The sequence below is a fragment of the Zootoca vivipara genome, chromosome 13 (assembly GCF_965207765.1).
Source record: "Zootoca vivipara chromosome 13, rZooViv2.hap1.1, whole genome shotgun sequence".
In the NCBI taxonomy this organism is placed as follows: Eukaryota; Metazoa; Chordata; class Lepidosauria; order Squamata; family Lacertidae; genus Zootoca; species Zootoca vivipara.
Window position 1 is genome coordinate 13,198,170 of NC_142596.1, and position 25,968 is coordinate 13,224,137.

The 25,968-nt window shown below is 44.7% G+C and overlaps 1 protein-coding gene across 3 annotated transcripts in view; it reads left to right on the forward strand.

The window, feature by feature from the left end:
• The first annotated feature begins 1,755 nt into the window (after positions 1–1,755).
• The window catches only part of SLC12A1 (solute carrier family 12 member 1), a 71,540-nt gene continuing 47,327 nt past the window's right edge, over positions 1,756–25,968 (forward strand). The window contains exons 1-8 of one of the 3 annotated variants that reach the window (XM_088657387.1): positions 1,756–2,166; positions 3,855–3,986; positions 5,042–5,117; positions 14,966–15,061; positions 15,759–15,854; positions 19,302–19,441; positions 19,873–19,983; positions 25,612–25,723. In XM_088657387.1, the coding sequence (XP_088513513.1) occupies positions 1,756–2,166; positions 3,855–3,986; positions 5,042–5,117; positions 14,966–15,061; positions 15,759–15,854; positions 19,302–19,441; positions 19,873–19,983; positions 25,612–25,723 (1,174 nt within the window). The remainder of the gene's footprint in view (positions 2,167–3,854; positions 3,987–5,041; positions 5,118–14,965; positions 15,062–15,758; positions 15,855–19,301; positions 19,442–19,872; positions 19,984–25,611; positions 25,724–25,968) is intronic. The other 2 variants (XM_035131125.3, XM_035131126.3) reach the window with 2 other exon arrangements.

Below are 25,968 nucleotides of genomic sequence, written 5' to 3' on the forward strand. Positions count from 1 at the left end.
GGGCCTGCTGTCCAAAATGAAGTGGATGGCAAGTCATGAGAACCTCGGAAGCTGCCCTATACCAAGTCAGACCATAGATCCCTCTTGCTCAGTGTGTACACAAAATGAAGTTTTTGAGCTATTTTTAAGGGAAATCGGCAAAAACAACACTGCTGATTTTCGCTTGGACATCGTTTCCGACAGCCAATTACTGGCTTACTGGGGTAAAGGTGGGGTATAAATGTTTTAAGGAAATAAGTAACAATAATTCAGTGGAAGCTGATCTTCCCTTGGGGAGGAATGGGGCACCACAAGAGGAGACCCTCTACTGACTTTGGGGGAGGGCGTAGCTCAGTGGTGGTAGAGCAATTGCCTTGCATGCAAAAGGTCTTAGGTTCAATTCCTGGCATCTCCTGTTAAGACTGGGAAAGACTTCTGTCTGAAACCCTGGGGAGCCATTGCCAGTCAGTGTGTGTGTGTGTGTGTGTGTGTGTGCGCGCACACACACACACACACACACACAGCTCAGTTTTCTATCCAGATTTTCACTTTTTGAAATATGGCAACCCTAGAGGAAGGTGATAAATTAACCATTTTAAACAGCCCTTGCAATATTATAACGAAACACTAAGGGTACAATCCAAACCACAGTTGCTGTGCACACTGGACAGGGCAAAAGATAAAGGTAGGCAAATCATTGCACCAGCTCGGAACTTGCAAAGCAATCTGGCCTACCTATGAAACTCAAGGCTGTGTGTGCAAGGGTTTCAAGACAGTTTCCAATATCCAGGCACTGAAGAGAGCCTGAACTGCTTAGCTTTGGCAAAACAGCCATATCAAGTAATTGGGGTGGAATGAATTATGTTAGGGGAGGTCGCTTTGCAAAAATGTGTATATTCGATTAGGTTGCATACAAAAAAAATGTATATATTAGGAGAAATTTGCACTGAAATGCCAGTGAAATCTGAAGACTTTATATAATAATAATAATAATAATAATAATAACAACAACAATAATAATAACAATAATAATAATAATTTATTACTTATACCCCACCCATCTGGCCGGGTTCCCCCAGCCACTCTTTAAAAAAAACACCCACTGATGTGGACATATGGATAACTGAGTTTAAGATTAGAAACATGAGGAACTGAGAGAAGCCATAATTGACAGATTCACCCATCCCCATTGCTGGGTGAAGGTATCTTAGAAGAGGATGTCTGACTTAGGACACTTTGACCACCAAAAACAACCCAAATGTGTGGCTGTGATCTGGGCTGGGCTGTGTAAATCTATACCCTGAAGGCTCCTTAAAGGGAGGACTTACCTCTGCTTACCTTCCTTAAAGAATTTTGCATCACAGTTCTTCGGTCAAGTAATAATGTTCCAGGCATTTACTCTCTCTGGAATCTTCAGCATGAATTTCCCTGCTGCTTTTAATCCTGTTGGGTCTTACGCTTTCCCTGATGTCTTATTCTGTCTTACAAGCCATTCTCACCATTGTCTGTTGAAAGGTAGTGCATAAATTTGATATTTTAAAAATGAAAATGAAAATAAATGGTAAGAGACCAGGCTTGATGGCTGGAAAGAAATCAGCTAATTTAAAAAAATTATTGCTTGCTTTTTCTTTGTTGGGTGACAGTGTAAGAGTGTTGGCGGAAGCAATTACTGAATGAGAGACACCGGGATCATCTATCTGCACACCACAGCAGTCTGGGAATCTGACAACAGAGAAGCAGTAAGATCTGAGACAGAAATATCCATTTCCCACAAATATGTCTATGAATAATTCTCCAAATATATTTTTGGAGCCAAGTCCAAACAGATTTCAGGTCAATGTCATTAATGAAAGCCATGACAATACAGTACAATCTCAAGGCGATCCTGACTCACAACGCTACGAAGAAACATCTTTTGCAGACGATGTCAATAACAGGCTCCGAGTCGGCTACAGGCCTGAAAACAGAGAATTTTATGACAATTGCTTTCAAAATGGAGGTGCCGCTAAAACAGATGGGAGTTTTCACCCTTATGATACCCACAGCAACACGTATTACCTGAAAACATTTGGTCATAATACAATGGATGCCGTGCCTAAAATTGGCTACTACCGAAACACGGGCAGCGTCAGTGGGGTCAAAATTAACAGACCAAGCCTGATGGACATCCACGAACAGCTGGCAAAGGTATGTCAAAGAAAGAAAAGACAGATAATCTCTTTTGTTCTTTTGAATAGTTATTGGTAAATAAACCCCTATAGCCTCAACTGAGAGGGCATTAAGAATGGCCCTACTTGTAGCTCAATCCAATTCATATTTACTCAGAGGAAAGTTTATATTTGATGGCAGGGGTAGTAATCCCACCATTCCTGACCATTGAACATCCTGGTTGGAACCGATGGGAGTTGTAGTCCACATCTGGAGGCACTATATTGGGTATTCCTGCTCAATGGGGCCCACTGCCAGGGATGCATGCATAAAATTGAAATCTTGTATGCTTAGCTGTGAGCTGGGTTAATTAAATTCAGTGGGACCTAAACCCCCAACTTTCTTTGGAGTGTGCCTGCAAAACATAAAAATTCTATGTATGTAAAAAAGCACCCATGGTTTTATGTAATAAAGCAAGGCTTTTTAAAAAAAGAAGAAGAAGAAGAAGAAGCAGCTTGCAGTCAGCTTAACACAAAGATCTAGTTCTCAGTACTAATGTAGTAACTGTTCAGGTGGAGCTTCACATAATATACAGATAATAAGCATGTCAGAGGGGAAGTTGTAGAGCTCTGCAGGAACCGCTCTATGGATCATCCAAAGTGGGGAGGGTCCTAAGGTTAAAAAATCTGAAGCCCACTGATGTAAAACAATAGATCCTGTTTATCAGTTAGCATAGGGTTGATCCAAAATTCATACACACACACACACACACACACACACACACACACACACACACACACAGTTTCTTTAATGTATTGTATCCCATGTAGCACTAAGTTATAGTCACTCGGCCGTATTTTTATTTCAGTAGCAAAATGCTTTGCGCCAATGAACACGTAAGCAGGTTGCTGGTGACTTTGTTGCAAATAATAATAATAAAACATTCTGATTCACAATGAGTTTCCATTGGCACTGTTGCAGTGGATTCCTCTGTTGCACAACATTAAAATTCACCTGTCCGTTGGCACAAGAGCCTTTGGACTAGCAGACAGAGAATACTGCATACAGCCCCATATGCTTTCAAGCTGTTCCTGAACTGTTTGAGAATTCTCGTCCTCCTCTGTAGAATATACCATGAAACACGCACACACACACACACACACACTCAAAATTTGCCACCAAAAATAGCATGGAGAATTTTTAGAGGCCATGGATATATGAATGTATCTCTAGAAAATTCACACCGTCCAAAATTCTGTCTCTTTCAAGTCCCTAATGAAATGATAAAACAACATGTATAGAAATAGTCTTATAGCCCCTTGGCATGCCTTGGCAGAACTATGTTGTTTTCCATGCGAGGGGGGAAAGCTGTAGATTTGCTTGTTTTCTCCTATTTTGCATGATTTGTTATAGTTTTGCTAATTACAGAAGGGAGCTATCCGGGTCCTGAAGCCCAACCTCCAACCACTGAAAATCTTATTTGCTTTGGTGTCTTATTTGCAGCCGACATTGCCCATATCTTCACAATCACAAATGCCAGAACCTTGTATTCTTTTAAAGAGGAAAAGGGGGAAAGCTGAGATTTTTCAGATTGCTGCATCCCTGATCACACATTCTGCATATTTCCTGTCTTCCTGTGGAACCATAGGCCAGACACGCTCCTGTTCCTTTCACCTGAAAGACAATCATACTAAATACCTTTTAAAATAATTTTTGTCGTTGTTTAGAACATTGCAGTGACTTCTGGTTCAGTTGACAAATTCACCAGAGCAGATGGCAATACAGAAGAAGCAGAATCCAACCAGGAAGAAGAAACCAAAGGAGGCTTTGTGAAATTTGGATGGGTGAAAGGTGTCCTGGTAAGCGAAATATATATATCCTGGAATCATAGAATTGTAGAGCTGGAAAGGACCCCAAGGGGCATCTAGTCCAACCTCCTGTGATGCAGGAATCTCGACTAAAGCATCTGTGGCAGATGGCCATCTAACCTCTGCTTAAAAACCTCCAAGGAAGGAGAGACCATCACCTTCTGAGGAAGTCCATTCCACTGTCGAACAGCTCTTGCTGTCAGAAAGTTCTTTCTGGTTTTTAGTCAGAATCTCCTTTCTTGTGACTTGAAGTCACTGGTTCAAGTCCTACCCTCTGGAGCTGGAGAAAACAAGCTTGATCCACCTTCCACATGACAGCCGTTTAGAAATTTGAAGGAGGCTATCCTATCTCCGCTCAGTCTTCTCTTTTTGAGGCTAAACGTACACAACTCCCTCAACTGTTCCATACAAGGCTTGGTTTCCAGACATTTAATCCCCTCCTCTGCACATGCAATTGCTTGTGCTGGAGTTTACTTGCTCCAGTTTGTGTTCTTTGCTTTGCATCTCCCCCCTCCCTCCGTCTCTATGGGCAGCTTCAATTAGCACTCAGATATATCTTCTTCGTTTTTTCCCCATTTAAAGCACTGTTCAGACAGTTGCCTCCACATGTTCTATTATGAACAGCTTAACTGTTTTCACTGCCCCACTATCCAACCCGCCCAGACTCTTTCCTCAAGTGGCAGGAAATGCACGAAGGACTCTCTGTGTGTTCAGCTAAATGTGGAAAGATTTCCCCCCTGATCAAGATGTGAAGATCTCAGGCTACAGCTGGTAGGACTGGGGGACAATGAGGGTGGGCCTAACTTGCGTGACACCATTTGCGGCAAATGCCTTAACACAACATGAAGCACCGCTGGTCATTGCTGTTGTTGGTTGTGTTATGACCACTTTTACATCTGACTGTTAAGGTCTCTTAGCCTTGTTAAACATTTCCACGGATCTGATCATAGTCTTCCAAACCATAGGTCATTTTTATATATGGAAAATCGATGCCTCTTGCATTCTGCAATTACATGGTGATGCAATTGTCTTTGTTTATAATTTAGGTGAGATGCATGCTGAATATCTGGGGGGTGATGCTCTTCATCCGACTATCCTGGATTGTAGGTCAAGCTGGAATTGGTATGTATTTTTAAAATATTTTTTCCCCACTATATGAAGGAGAAACAGGAGAAATTTTCAACAAAGATGATTAGCCTTTAAACTAAAGTGTGAATGGGTATAATGGTACACATTTGTTTAACATCTTTTTATAATAAAAAAAACTATTTTGTGTAAATTGCTATCTTTAAATGGAACAGACATGCGAATACTTTCAAAATTATGCTTTGTCTCAAACTAAATCCTACTTTGACATTAATGGGCTTAAGTTTGTCATGCTCATTAACTTTGATGGGCCTACTCTGAGAAAGGCCGTGTTTCTCATATTATAAGACACGTCTTATATTTATTTTTTCCTCAAAAAAACACACTATGTCTTATTTTCAAGGTATGGCTTATATTCCTTGAATGCTTAAAAATCCTGCTATGGCTTATTTTATGGGTATGTCTTAAAATATGAGAAACAGGGTAGCATTGAATAGAACTTACTAAATCGATCAGGACTAATAACCTAATGTTCCAACCATCAGATTATGGAGCAGGATTTACTTATCATACTTTCATCCAGGTTTTCAGACAAAAAACCCTTCTATTCCAAAAACGGCTTTTTGTGTCAATCTAACATTCAGTACTGTGTTGGTGGCAAGCACTGTATATGAAATGAAAATTACTTACAGTTTGGCACTGCAACAGTATCTTTATAGCCATATATTTTGAATTATTTGACTATTTTGGGAGCTTTTTAAGAGTCTGGTTCTCACAAACAGCAAACAGAGGCCATCCACCCATTTCTGGACTCTACATCTCCCATTCCAAATTGCAGGTGGGAAAATCACATGGCCGAATGCTTCAGCCTGAAAAGCAAATAAATCACGGCTTATAGAAAACTACCGCCTCAGCAAGAGGGAAAGTCTAGAACCATTCTTCTGAAATCAAGTTTTCCATGTGTTGCATTATTTCCTCACCTTTTGTGGGGCAGCAATCCATCATATACAGCAGGGGTAGGCAACCTAAGGCCCATGGGGGTCGTTTAACTGGCCCCCAAGCCGCCCTGAACCAAGCCGCTCACTTGGCAAGTTCCCACATATTGTCCTAAACAGCATGGCATGGGGACTCGCTTCCGCGGCACCAGAAACTGTGTCTGCGCATGCGCAGATGCTGGAAATTGCAGGCAGGCGCGCAATCCAGCCCGTGGAGGGATCTCCACTGGAGTGAACTGGCCCAGGCGAGGTAAACCTTGCCAACCCCTGATATACAGTAAAAACCCACACCCTTTGAAGTCTGAAGCAATGCAGCAATAAAGGGTTACTACTTTTTGTAAGAAATGGGACTCAGTACACTCTGTACATTTCTTCTTCTTCTTCTTCTTCTTCTTCTTCTTCTTCTTCTTCTTCCTCTTCCTCTTCCTCTTCCTCTTCCTCTTCCTCTTCCTCTTCTGTGATCACTTGTAGCTGAGTAAGATTGTCTTCCAGGAACACGGTTTTAACAGTGAGTCCGTAAGTGACTGTGGAGGCCAATTCTGGATCCACACATCCTTCCTTCCACAGTGGGGACATAGGTTTCAGAGAGGGAGTTAATCACGGTGAGGGTTTGCCAAGCGTGCCTTTCTCTTAGCTCATTTCTCCCTTTCGTCCTGAGTTTGAGCGTCTTCAAAGCCCATGACACCATTGGTATAAAGGCTGTTCTCCAATTGGAGCGCTCGCAGGCCAGTGTTTCCCAGTTGTCGGTGTTTATATTACATTTTTTAATATTTGCCTTGAGAGAGTCTTCAAACCTCTTTTGTTGACCACCAGCATTGCACTTCCCATTTTAAAGTTCGGAATAAAGTAGTTCCTTAATCAAAGCACAAATTTTCCCCTCAAATGTTTACCCCTTAAGGAGCTACAATGCTTATCACTTTTAACAAACTGCAGTGCTCAGAGTTCTCAGGGAAGGCGGTGTGATTTAAATGTGCTGTAAAAGTAGAGGATATATTCAGCCTGGGTCTATAGCAGTGAGGTTCCTAAGAGACTCCCCCAGAAGCCTAGTTGCTCCAGGCAGAGGTCGATATGGAAAGAGTAGCCTAATAACACAAAGTTTCAGATCCACTGGTCTACACCAGGCATCCCCAAACTTCGGCCCTCCAGATGTTTTGGACTACAATTCCCATCATCCCCAACCATTGGTCCTGGTAGCTAGGGATCATGGGAGTTGTAGGCCAAAACATCTGGAGGGGCGCAGTTTTGGGGTGCCTGGTCTACACTATCATTCCATATGTGTGCCCAAAGGAAAAACAATATATACAATTATAATGAAGAGCATGGAGTGTTTGGTACCCACCCTGTATTAACCAGGTAGGTGTATGAAACTAAGGCATCTGAAGGCAGCCCTGTTCAGGGAAGTTTTTCATGTTTGATGTCATATTGTGATTTAATTTGTTGGAAGTCGCCCAGAGTGGCTGGGGGTACCCAGTCAGATGGAAGGCATATCAACAACAACAACAACAACAACAACAACAACAACAACAACAACAACGACTTCCGAAAACATTCAAAAACCAAGCCGTGGCTTCCGATTGGCTGCAGGAGCTTCCTGCACCCAATCGGAAGCTGCAGAAGCCTCGTCGGATGTTTGGGTTCCAAAAGAATGTTTGCAAACTGGAACACTCACTTCTGGTTTTGCGGAGTTCGGGAGCCAAAACATTTGAGTCACAAGGCATTCGCGAACCTGGGTATGACTGTACCAGAAGGTTTTGGATGAATGCTAGATTCTGAGATGATTGGGAGACAGAAGTGACGGGGAAGGCTTCTCCACACATAACTGGGTTGTTGTTGTTTTCTGAACATGAATACCAGCTGCTTTGGGATTATGGCTAAGGATCGTAGTCAGTGGTGGCTGGTGGTGTTGGGACTAGTAGGGTGCAAGACAGAAGTGCCAACAGTTGGTGGAGCAGAGCCCCTGAAAATGGAGCCAGAGCCAACAGATTATAATTTTGCCCCCATCCTCTGCCCCCCCCCTTGAGATCACTGAAGTCAATTCTGAGGAGGAAGAGGAATTCTCTGAATCATAGCTCTGTGAAGGCAACAGAGTTCTCCTAAGAACTCTCAGCACCCTTAACAAACTACAGTTCCCAGGATTCTTTGCAGGAAGCCATGACCATTTAAATGGTATTGCTCAGGCTTCCTCAACCTTGGCCCTCCAGATGTTTTTGGCCTGCAACTCCCATGATCCCTAGCAGGGCCGGCTCTAGGTAGACCCCTGGTGGCGCGGTGAACCAGGGCGCTGGGCTAGCAGGCAGGGCGCCGGGCGGGAAACCGTGCTGCGCCCTGCGAGGGCGGGGGCGCCGGAGCGATCTCCGACCCTCTGCACCAGGGCGCGCGACCTGCTCGAGATGGCCCTGATCCCTAGCTAGCAGGACCAGTGTTCAAGGATGATGTGAATTGTAGTCTCATCTGGAAGGCTGAGGTTGAGGAAGCCTGCTCTAGATGTATAGTGCAGATGGGGCTATCGCTCCAAAGGCATTTTGTTGGAATAAGGATTTCTGGATGTTTGATTATTTTCAATAGTTTATTATAGTTTTTTTTTTTTTAAAGGATTTCTGGATGTGTATTTGAGCTATATGAAAAAAACCCCTGCAGTTAGGCTTTGAAACCTTGAGGTTTAATCCTGTGCATGCTTTGTTGTTGTTTAGTCGTTTAGTCGTGTCTGACACTTCGTGCCCCCATGGGCCAGAGCACGCCAGGCACTCCTGTCTTCCACTGCTTCCCGCTCTTTGGTCAAACTCATGTTGGTTGTTGTTGTTGTTTAGTCGTTTAGTCGTGTCCGACTCTTCGTGACCCCATGGACCATAGCACGCCAGGCACTCCTGTCTTGCACTGCCTCCCGCAGTTTGGTCAAACTCATGTTCGTAGCTTCGAGAACACTGTCCAACCATCTTGTCCTCTGTCGTCCCCTTCTCCTAGTGCCCTCAATCTTTCCCAACATCAGGGTCTTTTCCAAGGATTCTTCTCTTCTCATGAGGTGGCCAAAGTATTGGAGCCTCAGCTTCACGATCTGTCCTTCCAGGGAGCACTCAGGGCTTATTTCCTTAAGAATGGATAGGTTTGATCTTCTAGCAGTCCATGGGACTCTCAAGAGTCTCCTCCAGCACCATAATTCAAAAGCATCAATTCTTCGGCGATCAGCCTTCTTTATGGTCCAGCTCTCACTTCCATACATCACTACTGGGAAAACCATAGCTTTAACTATACGGACCTTTGTCGGCAAGGTGATGTCTCTGCTTTTTAAGATGCTGTCTAGGTTTGTCATTGCTTTTCTCCCAAGAAGCAGGCGTCTTTTAATTTCGTGACTGCTGTCACCATCTGCAGTGATCAAGGAGCCCAAGAAAGTAAAATCTCTCACTGCCTCCATTTCTTCCCCTTCTATTTGCCAGGAGGTGATGGGACCGGTGGCCATGATCTTGGTTTTTTTGATGTTGAGCTTCAGACCATATTTTGCGCTCTCCTCTTTCACCCTCATTAAAAGGTTCTTTAATTCCTCCTCGCTTTCTGCCATCAAGGTTGTGTCATCTGCATATCTGAGGTTGTTGATATTTCTTCCGGCAATCTTAATTCCGGCTTGGGATTCATCTAGTCCAGCCTTTCGCATGATGAATTCTGCATATAAGTTAAATAAGCAGGGAGACAATATACAACCTTGTCGTACTCCTTTCCCAATTTTGAACCAATCAGTTGTTCCATATCCAGTTCTAACTGTAGCTTCTTGTCCCACATAGAGATTTCTCAGGAGACAGATGAGGTGATCAGGCACTCCCATTTCTTTAAGAACTTGCCAACGTTTGCTGTGGTCGACACAGTCAAAGGCTTTTGCATAGTCAATGAAGCAGAAGTAGACGTTTTTCTGGAACTCTCTAGCTTTCTCCATAATCCAGCGCATGTTTGCTATTTGGTCTCTGGTTCCTCTGCCCCTTCGAAATCCAGCTTGCACTTCTGGGAGTTCTCGGTCCACATACTGCCTAAGCCTGCCTTGTAGAATTTTAAGCATAACCTTGCTAGCGTGTGAAATGAGCGCAATTGTGCGGTAGTTGGCGCATTCTTTGGCACTGCCCTTCTTTGGAATTGGGATGTAGACTGATCTTCTCCAATCCTCTGGCCATTGCTGAGTTTTCCAAACTTGCTGGCATATTGGGTGTAGCACCTTAACAGCATCATCTTTTAAAATTTTAAATAGTTCAGCTGGAATATCATCACTTCCACTGGCCTTGTTATTAGCAGTGCTTTCTAAGGCCCATTTGACTTCACTCTCCAAGATGTCTGGCTCAAGGTCAGCAACCACACTACCTGGGGTGTACGAGACCTCCATATCTTTCTGGTATAATTCCTCTGTGTATTCCTGCCACCTCTTCTTGATGTCTTCTGCTTCTGTTAGGTCCTTACCACTTTTGTCCTTGATTATGGTAATCTTTGTACGAAATGTTCCTTTCATATCTCCAATTTTCTTGAACAGATCTCTGGTTTTCCCCATTCTATTGTTTTCCTCTATTTCTTTGCATTGCTCATTTAAGAAGACCCTTTTGTCTCTCCTTGCTGTTTTTTGGAAATCTGCATTCAGTTTCCTGTATCTTTCCCTATCTCCCTTGCATTTTGCTTGCCTCCTCTCCTCCGCTATTTGTAAGGCCTCGTTGGACAGCCATTTTGCATTCTTGCATTTCCTTTTCCTTGGGATGGTTTTCGTTGCTGCCTCCTGTATAATGTTACGAGCCTCCATCCATAGTTCTTCAGGCACTCTGTCCACCAAATCTAAATCCTTAAACCTGTTCCTCACTTCCACTGTGTATTCATAAGGGATTTGATTCAGATTGTATCTTACTGGCCCAGTGGTTTTTCCTACTTTCTTCAGTTTAAGCTGGAATTTTGCTATAAGAAGCTGATGATCTGAGTTACAGTCAGCTCCAGGTCTTGTTTTTGCTGACTGTATAGAGCTTCTCCATCTTTGGCTGCAGAGAATATAATCAATCTGATTTCGATGCTGCCCATTTGGTGATATCCATGTGTAGAGTCGTCTCTTGTGTTGTTGGAAGAGAGTGTTTGTGATGACCAGCTTGTTCTCTTGACAGAACTCTATTAGCCTTTGCCCTGCTTCATTTTGAACTCCAAGGCCAAACTTGCCAGTTATTCCTTTTATCTCTTGATTCCCTACTTTAGCATTCCAATCCCCTGTAATGAGAAGAACATCCTTCTTTGGTGTCATTTCTAGAAGGTGTTGTAGGTCTTCATAGAATTGGTCAATTTCACTTTCTTCAGCACCGGTAGTTGGTGCATAAACTTGGATTACTGTGATGTTAAAAGGTCTGCCTTGGATTCGTATCGAGATCATTCTGTCATTTTTGAGATTGCATCCCATTACAGCTTTTGCCACTCTTTTGTTGACTATGAGGGCCACTCCATTTCTTCTACAGGATTCTTGCCCACAGTAGTAGATATGATAGTCACCCGAACTGAATTCGCCCATTCCCTTCCATTTTAGTTCACTGATGCCCAGGATGTCGATATTTATTCTTGTCATCTCATTTTTGACCACATCCAGCTTACCTCCATCCATGGTTCTTACATTCCAGGTTCCTATGCAATATTTTTCTTTACAGCATCGGACTTTCCTTTCGCTTCCAGGCATATCCGCAACTGAGCGTCCTTTCGGCTTTGGCCCAGCCGCTTCATCAGCTCTGAATCTACTTGTACTTGTCCTCCGCTCTTCCTCAGTAGCATGTTGGACGCCTTCCGACCTGAGGGGCTCATCTTCCAGCGTCATAACTTTTATATGCCTGTTGTCTTTGTCCATGGAGTTTTCTTGGCAGGGATACTGGAGTGGCTTGCCAGTTCCTTCTCCAGGTGGATCACGTTTAGTCAAAACTCTCCACTATGACCTGTCCATCTTGGGTGGCCCTGCATGGCATAGCTCATAGCTTCTCCGAGTTATTCAAGCCCCTTCGCCACGACAAGGCATTGAAGGGGACAAGGCCCCTTCGCCATGACAAGGCATTATTCTTTGTTTATCCATAAAGGATTTCTGGATGTGTATTTGAGCTATATGAAAAAAAAACCCTGCAGTTAGGCTTTGAAACCTTGAGGTTTAATCCTGTGCATGCTTTGTTGTTGTTTAGTCATTTAGTCGTGTCTGACACTTCGTGCCCCCATGGGCCAGAGCACGCCAGGCACTCCTGTCTTCCACTGCCTCCCGCAGTTTGGTCAAACTCATGTTGGTAGCTTCAAGAATTCACTGTCCAACCATCTCGTCCAGAGTCATCCCATTCTCCTTGTGCCCTCAATCTTTCTCAGCATCCAGGGTCTTTTCTCTTCTCATGAGGTGGCCAGAATATTGGAGCCTCAGCTTCAGGATCTGTCCTTCCAATGAGCACTCAGGGCTGATTTCATGCTTACCTGGGAGTAAGTCCCACTGAACTCAGTTGAACTTGTTTCTAAGCAGGCATGTACAGGATAACACAGCAAAAGAACTTTTGCTATTTAGAGGAGAATGGCTTGGCAGGAAACTTGCTGGAATAAATGAAGGGGAGATGGGAAGTTCTCTCCATCTCCACAGCATTACATGTTTGCACCTGGCACTGTGCCTGACAAAAGAGTGCTTGCTGGTTTTATGATGCATACCAAATGAGGCCTTGCAGCTGGAAGCACATATAAGTATATGCCTTGCCATGAAAACTCCCCATCTTAACATTGCCAAGACTTTGCTCAGGGGTTTCATGCAAAATTAGTTCCTTTTTTAAGGGTAGTTTAGTAACTTATTGCCATTATCAAGAAGCATTACTTTGTTCCGAGGTATGAAAATAGCCACGGGCAAGAGCCATTCATTTTAATGTTATTTAATGCCCTTACAACTGTGGTTTTTAATCTAAACTTTAATCAGAGCTTGGCGTTACTTTCTAACAAGAGCTATCACAATGGCTTTGCTTCTGCCGCCCCACATTTAATTCCAAAAGTATAATTTGCTAGTACTGTATTCAGAATTTGGGTGATATGCTCCCTAATCTTGTCCCTGTGCTACCTCATTGCCTAGTGTGGTTATCTTGCTGCAGATGCTCCCAGACACCTATGCGTGGTCATAACATTTGAATATTCTGTACGCATCTAAATCCAGTGTACATAAGCCCAAATCACGTGGTCAGTTCCCAAATTGTGGGGTGGTTGTTGTTGATATAATTTGGTTTTGCATGCATTGGATTGTGTGCGCCTATTCAAACATAATGTCTAGGTATGGATGTCTAGGAATGATGGGGGCAGGTGCCTGGAGGGATGTGCTGGGTGGGAGAGAGGCACGATCTTGCTCCCTCCTGATAGGGAGATAACGGATAGTATGATCCAGATGTGGTTCATTTATTAACTGTGCATTGCTTTGCTTGGGACTTTAAAATGGTTTGTCCCATTTTGTAGCAGGCTACTGCACTGTGGAGAAATTACTGCTACCAACACCACAAAATCACGGTATTAGTTATTAAAATATGATCAAAAGCTATCACATGTTGCTGAGTAACATGACGGCAAGAGAAGTCTGCAAGCAGCTTGCAATCAATATCAGGCAGATAAGTGAAGCAAAGCTACAAGGGGACTAGCCAGGTTTTTTGCCCCGGGTGAAGCCTCCAGAGGGGCGCCATAGAGGCCCCCTGCCTGTGTGTGTTTGTTTGTTTGTTTGTGTGTATGCAAATGCGAGTTGGGGGTTCCAAACTGGGTCTTTGACCCAGATGAAATAAAGCCTAGTTTTGTTAGCTGCAAGGGATGAATGTGAACAAATGCAGGTACTCAGGCTTGTAGCCAACTAAATCAAGGCACACATAGAGTAACTTATATGAGCATAACATAACTTCCTCTCCATCTTCTCCCCCAGTGCACCCCAAAATTTGCTCTGGTGGTTTCTCCAACCCCCCAGAACAGAGCTGGGGGTGGTACAGGGGGCAAATGGGGGGAGCGAGAAGTTCCAATGCATTCATGTAGGTTTTTCCATGTGCCCAGTTATTTAGTTGGATACAAACCCCATGCTTTGTCTCCTATTGCTGCTACCTTTGATTACAATATGGTTTAACCAAAATTTGCCAAGTGAAAATTAAGAGGATCTGATTCCAACCCTAATAATAATAATAATAATAATAATAATAATAATAATAATAATAATTTACTTATACCCCAGCCACTCTGGGCGGCTCCCAACAGAATATTAAAAACACAATAAAACACCAAACATTAAAAACTTCCCTAAACAGGGCTGCCTTCAGATGTCTTCTAAAAGTCAGATAGTAGTTTATTTCTTTGACATCTGATGGGAGGGCGTTCCACAGGGCAGGCGCCACTACCAAGAAGGCCCTCTGCCTGGTTCCCTGTAACTTCCTGCAGGGAGGGAACTGCCAGAAGGCCCTCAGAGCTGGACCTCAATATGCGGGCTGGACAATGGGGGTGGAGATGCTCCTTCAGGTATACTGGGCCAAGGCTGTTTAGGGCTTTAAAGGTCAGCACCAACACTTTGAATTGTGCTCAGAAACGTACTGAGAGGCAATGTAGGCCTTTCAGGACTGGTGTTATGTGGTCTCAGAGGCCACTCCCAGTCACCAGTCTAGCTGCCGCCTTCTGGATTAGTTGTAGTTTTCGGGTCACCTTCAAAGGTAGCCCCACGTAGAGCGCATTGCAGTAGTCCAAGCATGAGATAACTAGAGCATGCACCACTCTGGGTTATATAGTCTTACGTGACATAGCTAAAATGAGGAAGAGAGAGGAAACAGGTATTCCTATAGCTGTAATGATGAAGCCTGGCTTCTCTACTACTTTAAATAACAATGGTAGCGAGTTATGAGCCACAAGTTACATTTTTCATCTTTTCATTGCTGACAGGTCTTGGAGTTACCATTATCCTCCTTGCCACCATGGTCACGTCTATTACTGGCTTATCAACTTCTGCAATAGCAACTAATGGTTTTGTCCGTGGAGGTAAAATAAAAATAAAAATATTTAGGATGTTTCTCCCCAGCCCTCTTACTCTTGATGTTCAGAAATAGTTTCCCATGTATTGTCTTACCATTAGACAAGTCAAAGGGTTCCTCGACCTAAAATAACAGCACAGTGGACAGTAGACTCAAAGGAATCAGAAGGTGAGTTGTATGATCAGCAGTATTTGAGACACTGTAATTTACTGATTCTTAACCTTTTTCCTGAATCAAAAAGTTCAGTCCACAAAGGTCAGATGATCCTATCCAAGACGGATAGAAATAGAATCAACTTCTTTTCCTGGAGATGCTTTCGTTCCTTTTCTCTTTCATAAAAAAAAATGTATTCAGAACATTGCAGGTTTTCTTCAGTGAACATGACGATCCAGATCGCTTAAAGATGGAACACTTCGCGGAGATCATTGGATTCATTAACTTGTTTCTTACTCCCTTAACTTACAAAGTCTCTTGAGAACATGGATTAGTTCTGGCACACTCCACCGATGTCCAGGGTCTTACTCTTTATCTTGATGACATGAATTCCAGGTATTTAACAGAGCCGGACAGACCTCTTTCCTCCCCACGAATGATGGTGGCTTCTTATTAGAAAACGGTGGTTTCTTTTTTTATTTTTAAAAAAACTAGCATGAATTACATGACCAAGATATTTGGGTCAAACATCTTTTCTGGGATTTTTTCAGGTCTTGGAGTCGTAGTTATTTGCCTGAGTGTGGTAGTTACAACTTTAACAGGTATCTCCATGTCTGCCATATGTACAAATGGAGTGGTAAGAGGAGGTGAGTCAATTTTGCGTTTCAAATTAAGAATATATGTATCTGGAGAAGTGATAACTGTGCCGGCCTATCCAAGTCAAATAAATTGGAGCAAAACGACTAAGTATCAAGGACTCAACAGAAGCATGGGAGACAGTTTGGATGAAAGGAGGCAGGGTCATTACTTGATGTTAATTGGTTAGCCTAGCCTAGAGGAAAAGACCAATGAGTGCTTACCCTTTCCAAATATTTAGGAGAGCCAAATCAGACAAGAGGGTAGTTTTTACCATATTTATTGAAACTAGCAGTCAAAATACCTTATAGAAAGGCAGATTGAGATTAGGACAACATTCCCAACACTGTAGCCGTTCAGTTCTTTGAAGGAAGTGCAGAACCACCTCATGTACTTAAAGTAGCTATTTATTCAGCAAGTGCCTTTCCACAAAGTACCTGCCCTTGAGGCATCCTATGAATTGGACTGGCCCTAGGAGATAAACCTGGTGTGCAAGCTGCAGACCAAGGGTTTATCTTATTGGCTCTCCTGACCCTTTCTGAATCCATTATTTGGCGATTCTACAAAGCAGATGCAGAAAATCCCTATGAAGAATATTTACATATAGAAATCCCAGCAGTGCCATTTCAGAGAAGATGTATGGGGATTTTTTTGCTTCACATCCCCCATGTTTCAGACCACATGCGATTATTCCTGAGGAGCAACCACATTTCTGGCCAAATCATTGGCTTTAATAATAGTAATCTGACCAGAGCTCTTCCCTAGAAGTTTCCTCACTGGTTGAGAACACTATGAGTGACTATAATAAAAAAGAAGAACCTGCTGTATCAGGCCCAAAACACATCTGGTCCAGCATGCTGTTCTCACAGTGGTCTACCCAATGCCTATGGGAAACCTGCAGGCAGGATGTGGGTGCCAAAGCACCCTGCCCACTTGGGATTCCCAGAAGCTGGTATCCCAGAAGCATGGCTGCCTCTGACAATGGAGGTAGAAGATACCCATTGCAGCGAGTAGCTATGGATTTTGGTTTTTTGTTGTTTAGTCTTCTTAGTTGTATTCAACTCTCCATGACCGCATGAACCAGAGCATGCCTTGGAAACTCTCACTTTCTTCTCAAAACGTCTCCTTTTTATGTCCATGGAGTTTTCTTGGCAAAATACTGGAGTGGTTTGCCAATTCCTTCTCCAGGTAGATCACATTTAGTCTAACTCTCAGCTATGACCTGTCCGTCTTGGGTGGCCCTGCAAAGCATAGCTCATAGCTTCTTGGAGTTATTCAAGCCCCTTTGCCATGACAAGGCAGTGATCCATGAAGGGGTATTGATAGCCACTGATAACTTGATGAATTTGTCTAATCTACTTTTAAAGCTACCCAAGATGGTGGCCATCACTGCCTCCGGTGGGAGCACATTCCAAATAGATTGATCTATGTACTGGAATGCGGGTGGCGCTGTGGTCTAAACCAGAGCCTAGGGCTTGCCGATCAGAAAGTCAGCGGTTCGAATCCCTGCGACGGGGTGAGTTCCTGTTGTTCTGTCCCAGCTCCTGCCCACCTAGCAGTTTGAAAGCACATCAAAGTGCAAGTAGATAAATAGGTAACGCTCTGGCGGGAAGGTAAACAGCGTTTCCATGCGCTCTGGTTTCCTTCAAGGTGTTCCATTGCGCCAGAAGTGGTTTAGTCATGCTGGCCACATGACGCAGCAAGCTGTCTGTGGACAAACACTGGCTCCCTTGACCTAAAAGCAAGATGAGCACCGCAACCCCATAGTCGCCTTTGCTTGGACTTAAGCGTCCAGGGGTCCTTTACATTTTACCTATGCAGCCTCAGGACTGGCCAGGATGGATGCAAATATTAGAAACCAGTTCTTCTACTATTGCCTAATCATCAGAGTAGTGCATGCAGCTTTTTAGGCTCCAGATCCATATTTCTCCACGTCTTCCGGTCATGGATTTTGGTATGGCCACCCGCAATACCAGGTGAGACGTTGTCTTTTAGCATTTGTTTTTGCACCTTTGCAAGAAGCCTGGTGGTTTGAATCTGTTCTCTGCAGAAAGTTAGTTCTCACAGGATATTTTGATTGGATTGCAATGCAATTGGGGAAGCCTTTGGGACAGTATGGGTCTATTCAACTTATTATTACACATTTACCTGTCCAAGGAATTCCAGGGAGCACTGCACAACCCTTCACCCTCACAGCAACACTGAGGGGCAGGCTAGATCAGGGGTAGCCCAACATGTTGCCCTCCAGGTTTTCATGACCACAACTCCCATCAGGCTCAGCCAACATGGTCAATGGTCAGAAGGATGGGAGTTGTAGTCCAAAATATCCAGAGGGCATAATATCTTCCTAGGCTAAGCTAGTAACTGTCCTACAGCCACTAAGTCAGCTTCATGGCCGAATGAGGCTTTAGACTTTAATTTCTGCAGTCCTGGTCCCCCCAACTCAATCCTAAATACATTCATTTTGAAACGAACCTTAAGACTTCAGAGGCACTGAACTAGGCAGAGGGCCTTCTCGGTAGTGGCACCCGCCCTGTGCAATGCCCTCCCATCAGATGTCAAGGAAATAAACAACTGTCTGACTTTTAGAAAACATCTGAAGGCAGCCCTGTTTAGGGAAGTTTTAAATGTTTGATGTTTTATCGTGTTTTTAATATTCTGTTGGGAGCCGCCCAGAGTGTCTGGGGAGGCCCAGCCAGATGGGCGGGGAATAAATAAATAAATAAATAAATAAATAAATAAATAATAGGTTCAGGACTTTAGCTATTGCCTAAACAGAACTATATATTGTTGTTTTGTTCTGTTTTTAATAAATTTTATTAGATTTTATACAGAAAGATACCAAGATTATATTGAAATGTCTTTTTTGTCCAGACTAAAACACTAATATATGTAAAATAAAAAAACATAGACCCAGAAAGAAAAAAGGTGAAAAAGAGAGAGAAAGAGTGATAGAAGATGGATTAAGAGAGAGAGAGAAAAATAAAGTTAAGAAATATATAGTTCCTTGGTTTCAGAGCTATATATTGTTTGACCAACTGACAAAGCAGCAAGTTTATATAACCCCTCTAGAAAGCACACAAGGTTGCAATCTGGATAAGTTGCCTTAGGGCAGGGGAACCAGCGACCCTTCAGTTCTTGTCAGACTACCACTCCCATCATGCTCGACCACGGGATATCTTGCTTGGGGCTGCTGGGAGCTGAAGTTCAAAAACATCTGGAGTCCAAAAACAGCTTGTAACCCGAGAGATACTCCCAGGATCCTTTGCAACGTCATAGCTGATGATGCCCAAGGTGGAAATCTCCAATCACATACAGTGGAGAGGGTGGAATACAGGAGTTGTACTCTCTGCAACTGGGCAGGAGATCCTTGGCATATGTGGCGCTAACTGGGGAGCCCCAAATGTCTTGGGCAGCTCTGTTAATTTGCTCAAAGCAACTCTTTGCTGTGTTGACAGGTGGCGCTTACTACCTCATCTCCAGAAGTTTAGGACCTGAGTTTGGGGGCTCCATTGGTCTAATCTTTGCCTTTGCCAATGCCGTGGCAGTAGCCATGTATGTCGTTGGATTTGCAGAAACCGTCGTGGAGCTGCTCAAGGTGTGTGCGTGCAATACTTTACATGCGGTTATGCAAGGGAACCTTGGCTAATAACTTTCTTTTTAATAAATAACGACCATAGGTCTAATAAATGTGTTAAGTATTCGTGAATTAGAACTCCCTAAATGTGTCATAAATTCTAATTTATAAGCTTTTCCTCCACTACTACCAGGTCAAAGAAATGTTTCTTACAGGGCTGTTAAGAGTTCCGAAATTACTAAAGGGAATTAGGGTTCTAATTAGCAAGCCAATAACCTTGACGACAGAGGCTCAACCGTCATAAGAAATGTGAAACTCAGGGCTCATTACCCATGGAATGTGCAGAATCCCTCTTTAGTCATTTCCTTCTGCTTTATGTTGCTGCCAGAAACTATCTTACAGAAACTATATCCTTAATCATTTCTCTCTCGCTCTTTCCTTCCCCCACCCAGAACAGCAACGCAATCATGGTTGATGCAACCAACGACATCCGAATAATTGGTGCTATAACGGTAGTCATTCTTTTAGGCATTTCTGTGGCCGGTATGGAATGGGAAGCCAAGGTAAAACATTCTCAATATTAAAACTATTTAGAGAAGGCGAATGCTCAAGCAGATTTTGTGGAAGCCAAGGTGGTTTTTGTTGTGTATTGAGTCAAAGGATTTTATATCTGCATTACTATTGTCTGTATGTGCTTTAGGGTAAAGTAACTGCCTTTTGGTTCCAGGGGGTACAGCTACTATTGGTTCATTTAAGCTGCTGTATTTGGATCCTCTGTCTTATTGGTTCCCTCCAAAAGGCAGCACTGTGATTGCCTGATATTGTTCCCTCCAAAATGTATCCCTTTCTAGCTAGTCCCCTGTCCCTATAAATGTAGCCTTCCTGCCCTCAGAGTCAGTCTTGTTCACTTAAATAAAGAGCTGTTACTAGAGAACTGTCTCCAGCATGTTTTGTCAAGAGAGCTGAAATCACAAACCCCACGTCACAACAACTGGCGACGAAGGTGGGATCCGGAATGCTGAGGAGCGGTTAAACACAACCCTGCCTCAGAGTCCGGATTGCAGCTGAGAACAAGACTCACTGGCCAGCTGAGAAGACGACCCTGCCTGCTAGGACAATGGAGAGTCCAAGGGTATTGGAGCCCTTCCAGCCATCAGAACCCCACACCTGGGAAGACTACGTTGAACGCTTCGAGTTCTTCGCAGTGGCTCAAGGGATCACCGATGCCAGCAAAAGAAGGGCCACATTCCTGAGCTACTGTGGGCCCGAGACCTTCAAGCTAGCAAAGGCATTACTTGCTCCAGCGAAGCTGAGTGAGACATCTCTCCAAGATATTCTTGCCTGCCTAACAAGCCACTTGGCGCCTACTGAGACCAAGATGGCCCGGCGGATGGAGTTCCATAAGAGGCAGCAGCATGCTGGGGAGTCTGTATCCGCATTTCTGGCTGAACTCCGGAAGCTCGCTCAGCACTGCGGCTTCCAAAATCTGGAAGAGACTCTCCTGGATCGGTTTATTGGTGGTCTGAGCAGCAAGAAAGCCAGAAGACGCATCGTGGCTAAAGAAGAGGTTACCCTTGCTTCAGCCTTGAAGGAGGCCACCGCCACGGAGAATTATGAAAGAGAGGAGCTTGATGCCAGTCGCAAGGCCACTAAGCCACAGATAGAAGTTGCGCATGCCATGGACGAGCTAGAGGCTACTCCGAGCCAGAGCCCAGTCTGTGGGGTCGAGTTGGTGCGTCAGGCCTGCACAGTGCACAAAGATCGCCGAGGCAGTTGCCCAGGTTGTGGCGGAAACCATGGGCGGAAGAGTTGTCGTTTCAGGGATGCTATGTGCCGGATGTGCGGGAAGACAGGTCACATCGCCAGGGTCTGTAGATCGGCGGCGTCAGGAGCAACAGGAGCACCTATACTGGAGCATCGCAGACCGCCCACAGCAACTCATTTTCGAAAGGACTGCCACTACATAACGGAGATCAACGGGAGGGCCGTGCAGTTTCCAGCGCAAGGCAAGGCACACGTCAAGGTGAAGATTGAGGGTCAGCAGTGCGACATGGAGGTGGACTCTGGATCTGCATTCACCATTGTGTCGGACCAGACCGCGAAGACATTCTTCCCCAGGGGTAAGTTGCCCCCTCTGGAGCCCTTCCCGGCAACCTTGCAGTCGTACTCAGCAGGCCGCATCCATGTTATGGGAATGTGTGCCGTGAGAGTACAGTTCCGGGACAAACAGGCTGTACTCAAACTGGTGATTGCGAAGGGCAGTCGCCCCAGTCTCCTGGGCACTGACTGGTTCCCCGCCCTGGGACTGAGTATCTCAGGGCTTAATTCAATCCAAACCTGCCCTGAGATGAGTGAGACATTATGCAAGGAATTTGCTGGTCTCTTTAATGGAAAACTGGGTTGTTATAAAGGGCCCCCAGTTGACTTCGAGTTGGACCCCGGGGTGGCCCCAATCCGACTCAAACCAAGGCGAGTGCCATTTGCACTGCAACCCAAGATCGAGGCAGAGCTGGATAAATTGGTCAAGCAGGGAGTTCTCTCACCCGTGGACTCTGCTAAGTGGGAGACTCCAATCGTCACGCCCCTTAAAGCAAATGGGGAAGTCAGAATATGTGCAGATTACAAATGTACTATCAATAAGGCACTCAGGGGAAACTCATACCCCATTCCAGTCGTATCACATCTGTTGGCTAAACTGGCTGGGGGCAAGGTGTTCGCCAAAATTGACCTGGCACAAGCTTACCAACAGCTGCCAGTAACCCCACAATCAGCGGAAGCACAGACTATTGTCACACATAAAGGGGCGTTCAGAGTTAACAGATTACAGTTTGGAGTTTGTGTGGCCCCAGGGATTTTTCAAGGGCTCATGGAACGCCTGTTAAGGGGTCTGCCGGGGGTCTTGCCATTTTTTGATGACGTTTTGATTGCTGGAAAAGACCCACAGGAACTGGTTGCGCGTGTCCGTGCAGTGTTGCTCAAGTTCAAGGAGGTGGGGTTGCAACTGAAAAAGGAAAAATGCAGTTTTGGGGTGCCAACTGTGGATTTCTTGGGGTTTAAAATTGATGCATCAGGCATCCACCCCACAGATGATAAGATTAAGGCCATCATCGAGGCACCACGACCACAGAACAAGACGGAGTTGCAGTCATTCCTGGGACTTATTAACTTTTATCATTCATTCTTACCCCAGAAAGCTTCGGTAGCTGAACCATTACATAGACTTTTGCGGGAAAAGAATGTGTGGCGATGGGGGCGGGAGCAGCAGAAGGCTTTTGACTCCTTGCGAGAAATGCTGAGTAGCAGGAGCGTCCTTGCTCATTATGATGAGTCGAAGCCGCTGGTCCTGGCATGTGATGCCTCTCAATACGGCCTGGGGGCTGTGCTGAGTCATAGGGAACCGGATGGGTCGGAAAAGCCCATCTCTTTCTATTCCCGTACGTTGTCACCCACGGAGCGCAACTATGCTCAAATTGATAAAGAGGCACTAGCAATTGTGTCAGGAATCAAAAGGTTCTATGATTATTTGTACGGTCGCCATTTCTCCATTGAAACGGACCACAAACCACTGTTAGGGTTGTTCAACCCAAACAAACAAACGCCACAAATTCTCTCCCCCAGAATGTTGCGTTGGTCAATATTCCTGAATGGGTTCCAGTACACCTTGACCCATGTGCCGGGGAAACAGTTGTGCCACGCTGATGCGCTGAGTCGATTGCCCCTTCCTGGCGGGAGCAATGAGGATCCTGCTCCGGCGGAGCACATTATGATGCTAGAAACACTTCCGGGGGCTCCTGTAACAGCTACTGATATAGCTGAGAAAACGAGGAAAGATGCTGTTCTCTCCCGTGTGCTCACTTGGGTGGGGAGGGGGTGGCCAGGTGGTCCGCATGAAGAAAAATTCAGGCCTTATGCGACAAGGCAGCACGAATTGTCCATGCATAAGGGTTGTCTCCTATGGGGAGATAGGGTGATCATCCCAGCACCACTGAGAAACAGGGTTCTTGAGACGCTTCACATGGGACACCCGGGAATGGTCAGGATGAAGTCGCTAGCCCGATGTTATGTGTGGTGGCCTGGAATGGACCAGAACATAGAACAATGGGTACGAACATGCAAGGCATGCCAAGAGGTGCGGCCAGAAGTGGCCAGAGCACCAGTCCACTGGTGGGAGCAGTCCAGGACTCCCTGGAGCCGGCTGCACATAGATTTTGCTGGGCCATTCCAAGGGAAGGTCTTTTTGGTTATCGTTGATGCATATTCCAAATGGTTAGAAGTGGCGATGGTCCCTAGCATGGCATCAGCTGCCGTAATCAAGGTGTTGAGGCAGCTGTTTGCAACCCACGGGTTACCTGAGACCATTGTATCAGATAATGGGGCAGCTTTTGTATCCCAAGAATTCAAGGCATTCTTGGCTGATAACTTTATAAGAGGGGTCACATCCGCGCCCTTTCACCCATCCTCCAATGGGCAGGCTGAGCGCATGGTAAGAACAGCCAAAGAATCCATTGCGCGCTTAATGGAGGGTAACTGGTCGGCTCGCATTGCGCGAATGTTATTTTTGCAGCATGCGACGCCGTGTACTGCGACGGGCAAGTCGCCAGCTGAGCTGCTCTTAGGTAGAAGACTGGTAACGGTGCTGGATTATGTCCACCCAGATAAAATGCCAAACCGTAATTCAAGAGCAACCCCCCAGGCTGAGACTGACACAACAAGGTATCTCGCCCCTGAAGATCTGGTCTGGGTGAGGAACTATTCACGAGGTCCGCGGTGGGTGGCCGGTGTGATCACCCGGGCTAGTGGACCTGTGTCCTATTATGTGACCTTGGAAAATGGGCAAGTTTGGAAGAGACATATAGATCAGCTGAGGCGCCGGGCGCTCAGCAGGGATGAGTCAGATAATTCATCCCTGGCTAATGACGCACAGCTGCGAGACCAGAGTGAAGATGGCCCAGAGGTGCAGTCACCAGGGGTTTCAGCAAATGAACCAGGGTCTGCTAGTCCTCAGGATGACGAGGTACAGGTAGGGGACCCTGAGATGTCTGGGACTCCATCTGTTCCTGACGAAACCCCTATAGCAGCCCCTCCACCACAGGTAACACCCAATCCAGAACCTGCAACACCTGTTGTCAGGAGATCAAGTAGAAGTTGTAGGACCCCACAGTACCTGAGGGATTACGTCTGCTGTGCTCACTAGGGGGGGAGGGGTGTTGTGTATTGAGTCAAAGGATTTTATATCTGCATTACTATTGTCTGTATGTGCTTTAGGGTAAAGTAACTGCCTTTTGGTTCCAGGGGGTACAGCTACTATTGGTTCATTTAAGCTGCTGTATTTGGATCCTCTGTCTTATTGGTTCCCTCCAAAAGGCAGCACTGTGATTGCCTGATATTGTTCCCTCCAAAATGTATCCCTTTCTAGCTAGTCCCCTGTCCCTATAAATGTAGCCTTCCTGCCCTCAGAGTCAGTCTTGTTCACTTAAATAAAGAGCTGTTACTAGAGAACTGTCTCCAGCATGTTTTGTCAAGAGAGCTGAAATCACAAACCCCACGTCACAACAGTTTTGCTACAGAGTCTTGTGTCAATGGCCCATTTTTTACTAAGGTATAGGTACAAAATGCACAAATACCCCAACCAATATCAAAGATATGTGCATATTTATTTATTTATTTATTTATTTATACAGTGGTATCTCGGTTCTCGAACGTAATCCGTTCTGGAAGACCATTTGAGTTTCAAAACATTGACTTCTGGGTTTTCGGCATTCGGGTTCCGAAATGTTTGTCAACGGAGACATTCGAGAACCGAGGTACTACTGTAACACACACACACACACACACACACACACAAGCAAACCTCCACCCAATGAAAAGGAATGTGGTAGAAAAATGCAAATCACAGATTCCCATTTCCTATTACTTGTGCCACCCTTTGCAGTTACCAGCCAGGAAGTCAAAGAGTTGAGTATGGGAGAGACACTTCATGCCACACTGCTGAAAATATTCCTCATCCTTAGTACCTCCTGAAATTAACGAGACTTTGAAAAATGTGACTAACTCTCTTTTTAGTGTTTCGACCCCCAAGTTTTTTAAGCTGTACAAACATCATGCCACTTTGCAACTGCATCAAGTTTTGAAGTAGCTTATGAAAGGCAAATGTCCTCTACCAAAAATAACCTCTTAACTTGGCTTTGCAGGCCCAAGTTATTCTTCTATTTATCCTTCTTGCTGCTATTGCAAATTTCTTCATTGGAACCGTCATTCCAAGCAACAATGAGAAGAAGGCTAGAGGTTTTTTCAATTATCAAGGCAAGTGTTTCTTTTGTTGCAGATACGCAGAGCTCCTGCAGTAAACAGTACTGAGTACTGACATACAACTATTGGCATCTTGCATAAAGTAATTGAGTGAGGTGCATTCTATATACTGGGTAAAGGTAAAGTCGCCTTTGACTGGACTTAACCGTCCAGGGGTCTTTGCCTTTACCTTTACCGTTACCTATATACTGGGCATAAGCTTGCACCCAAATAGCTGATTTGAAAACCATAACCAGCTG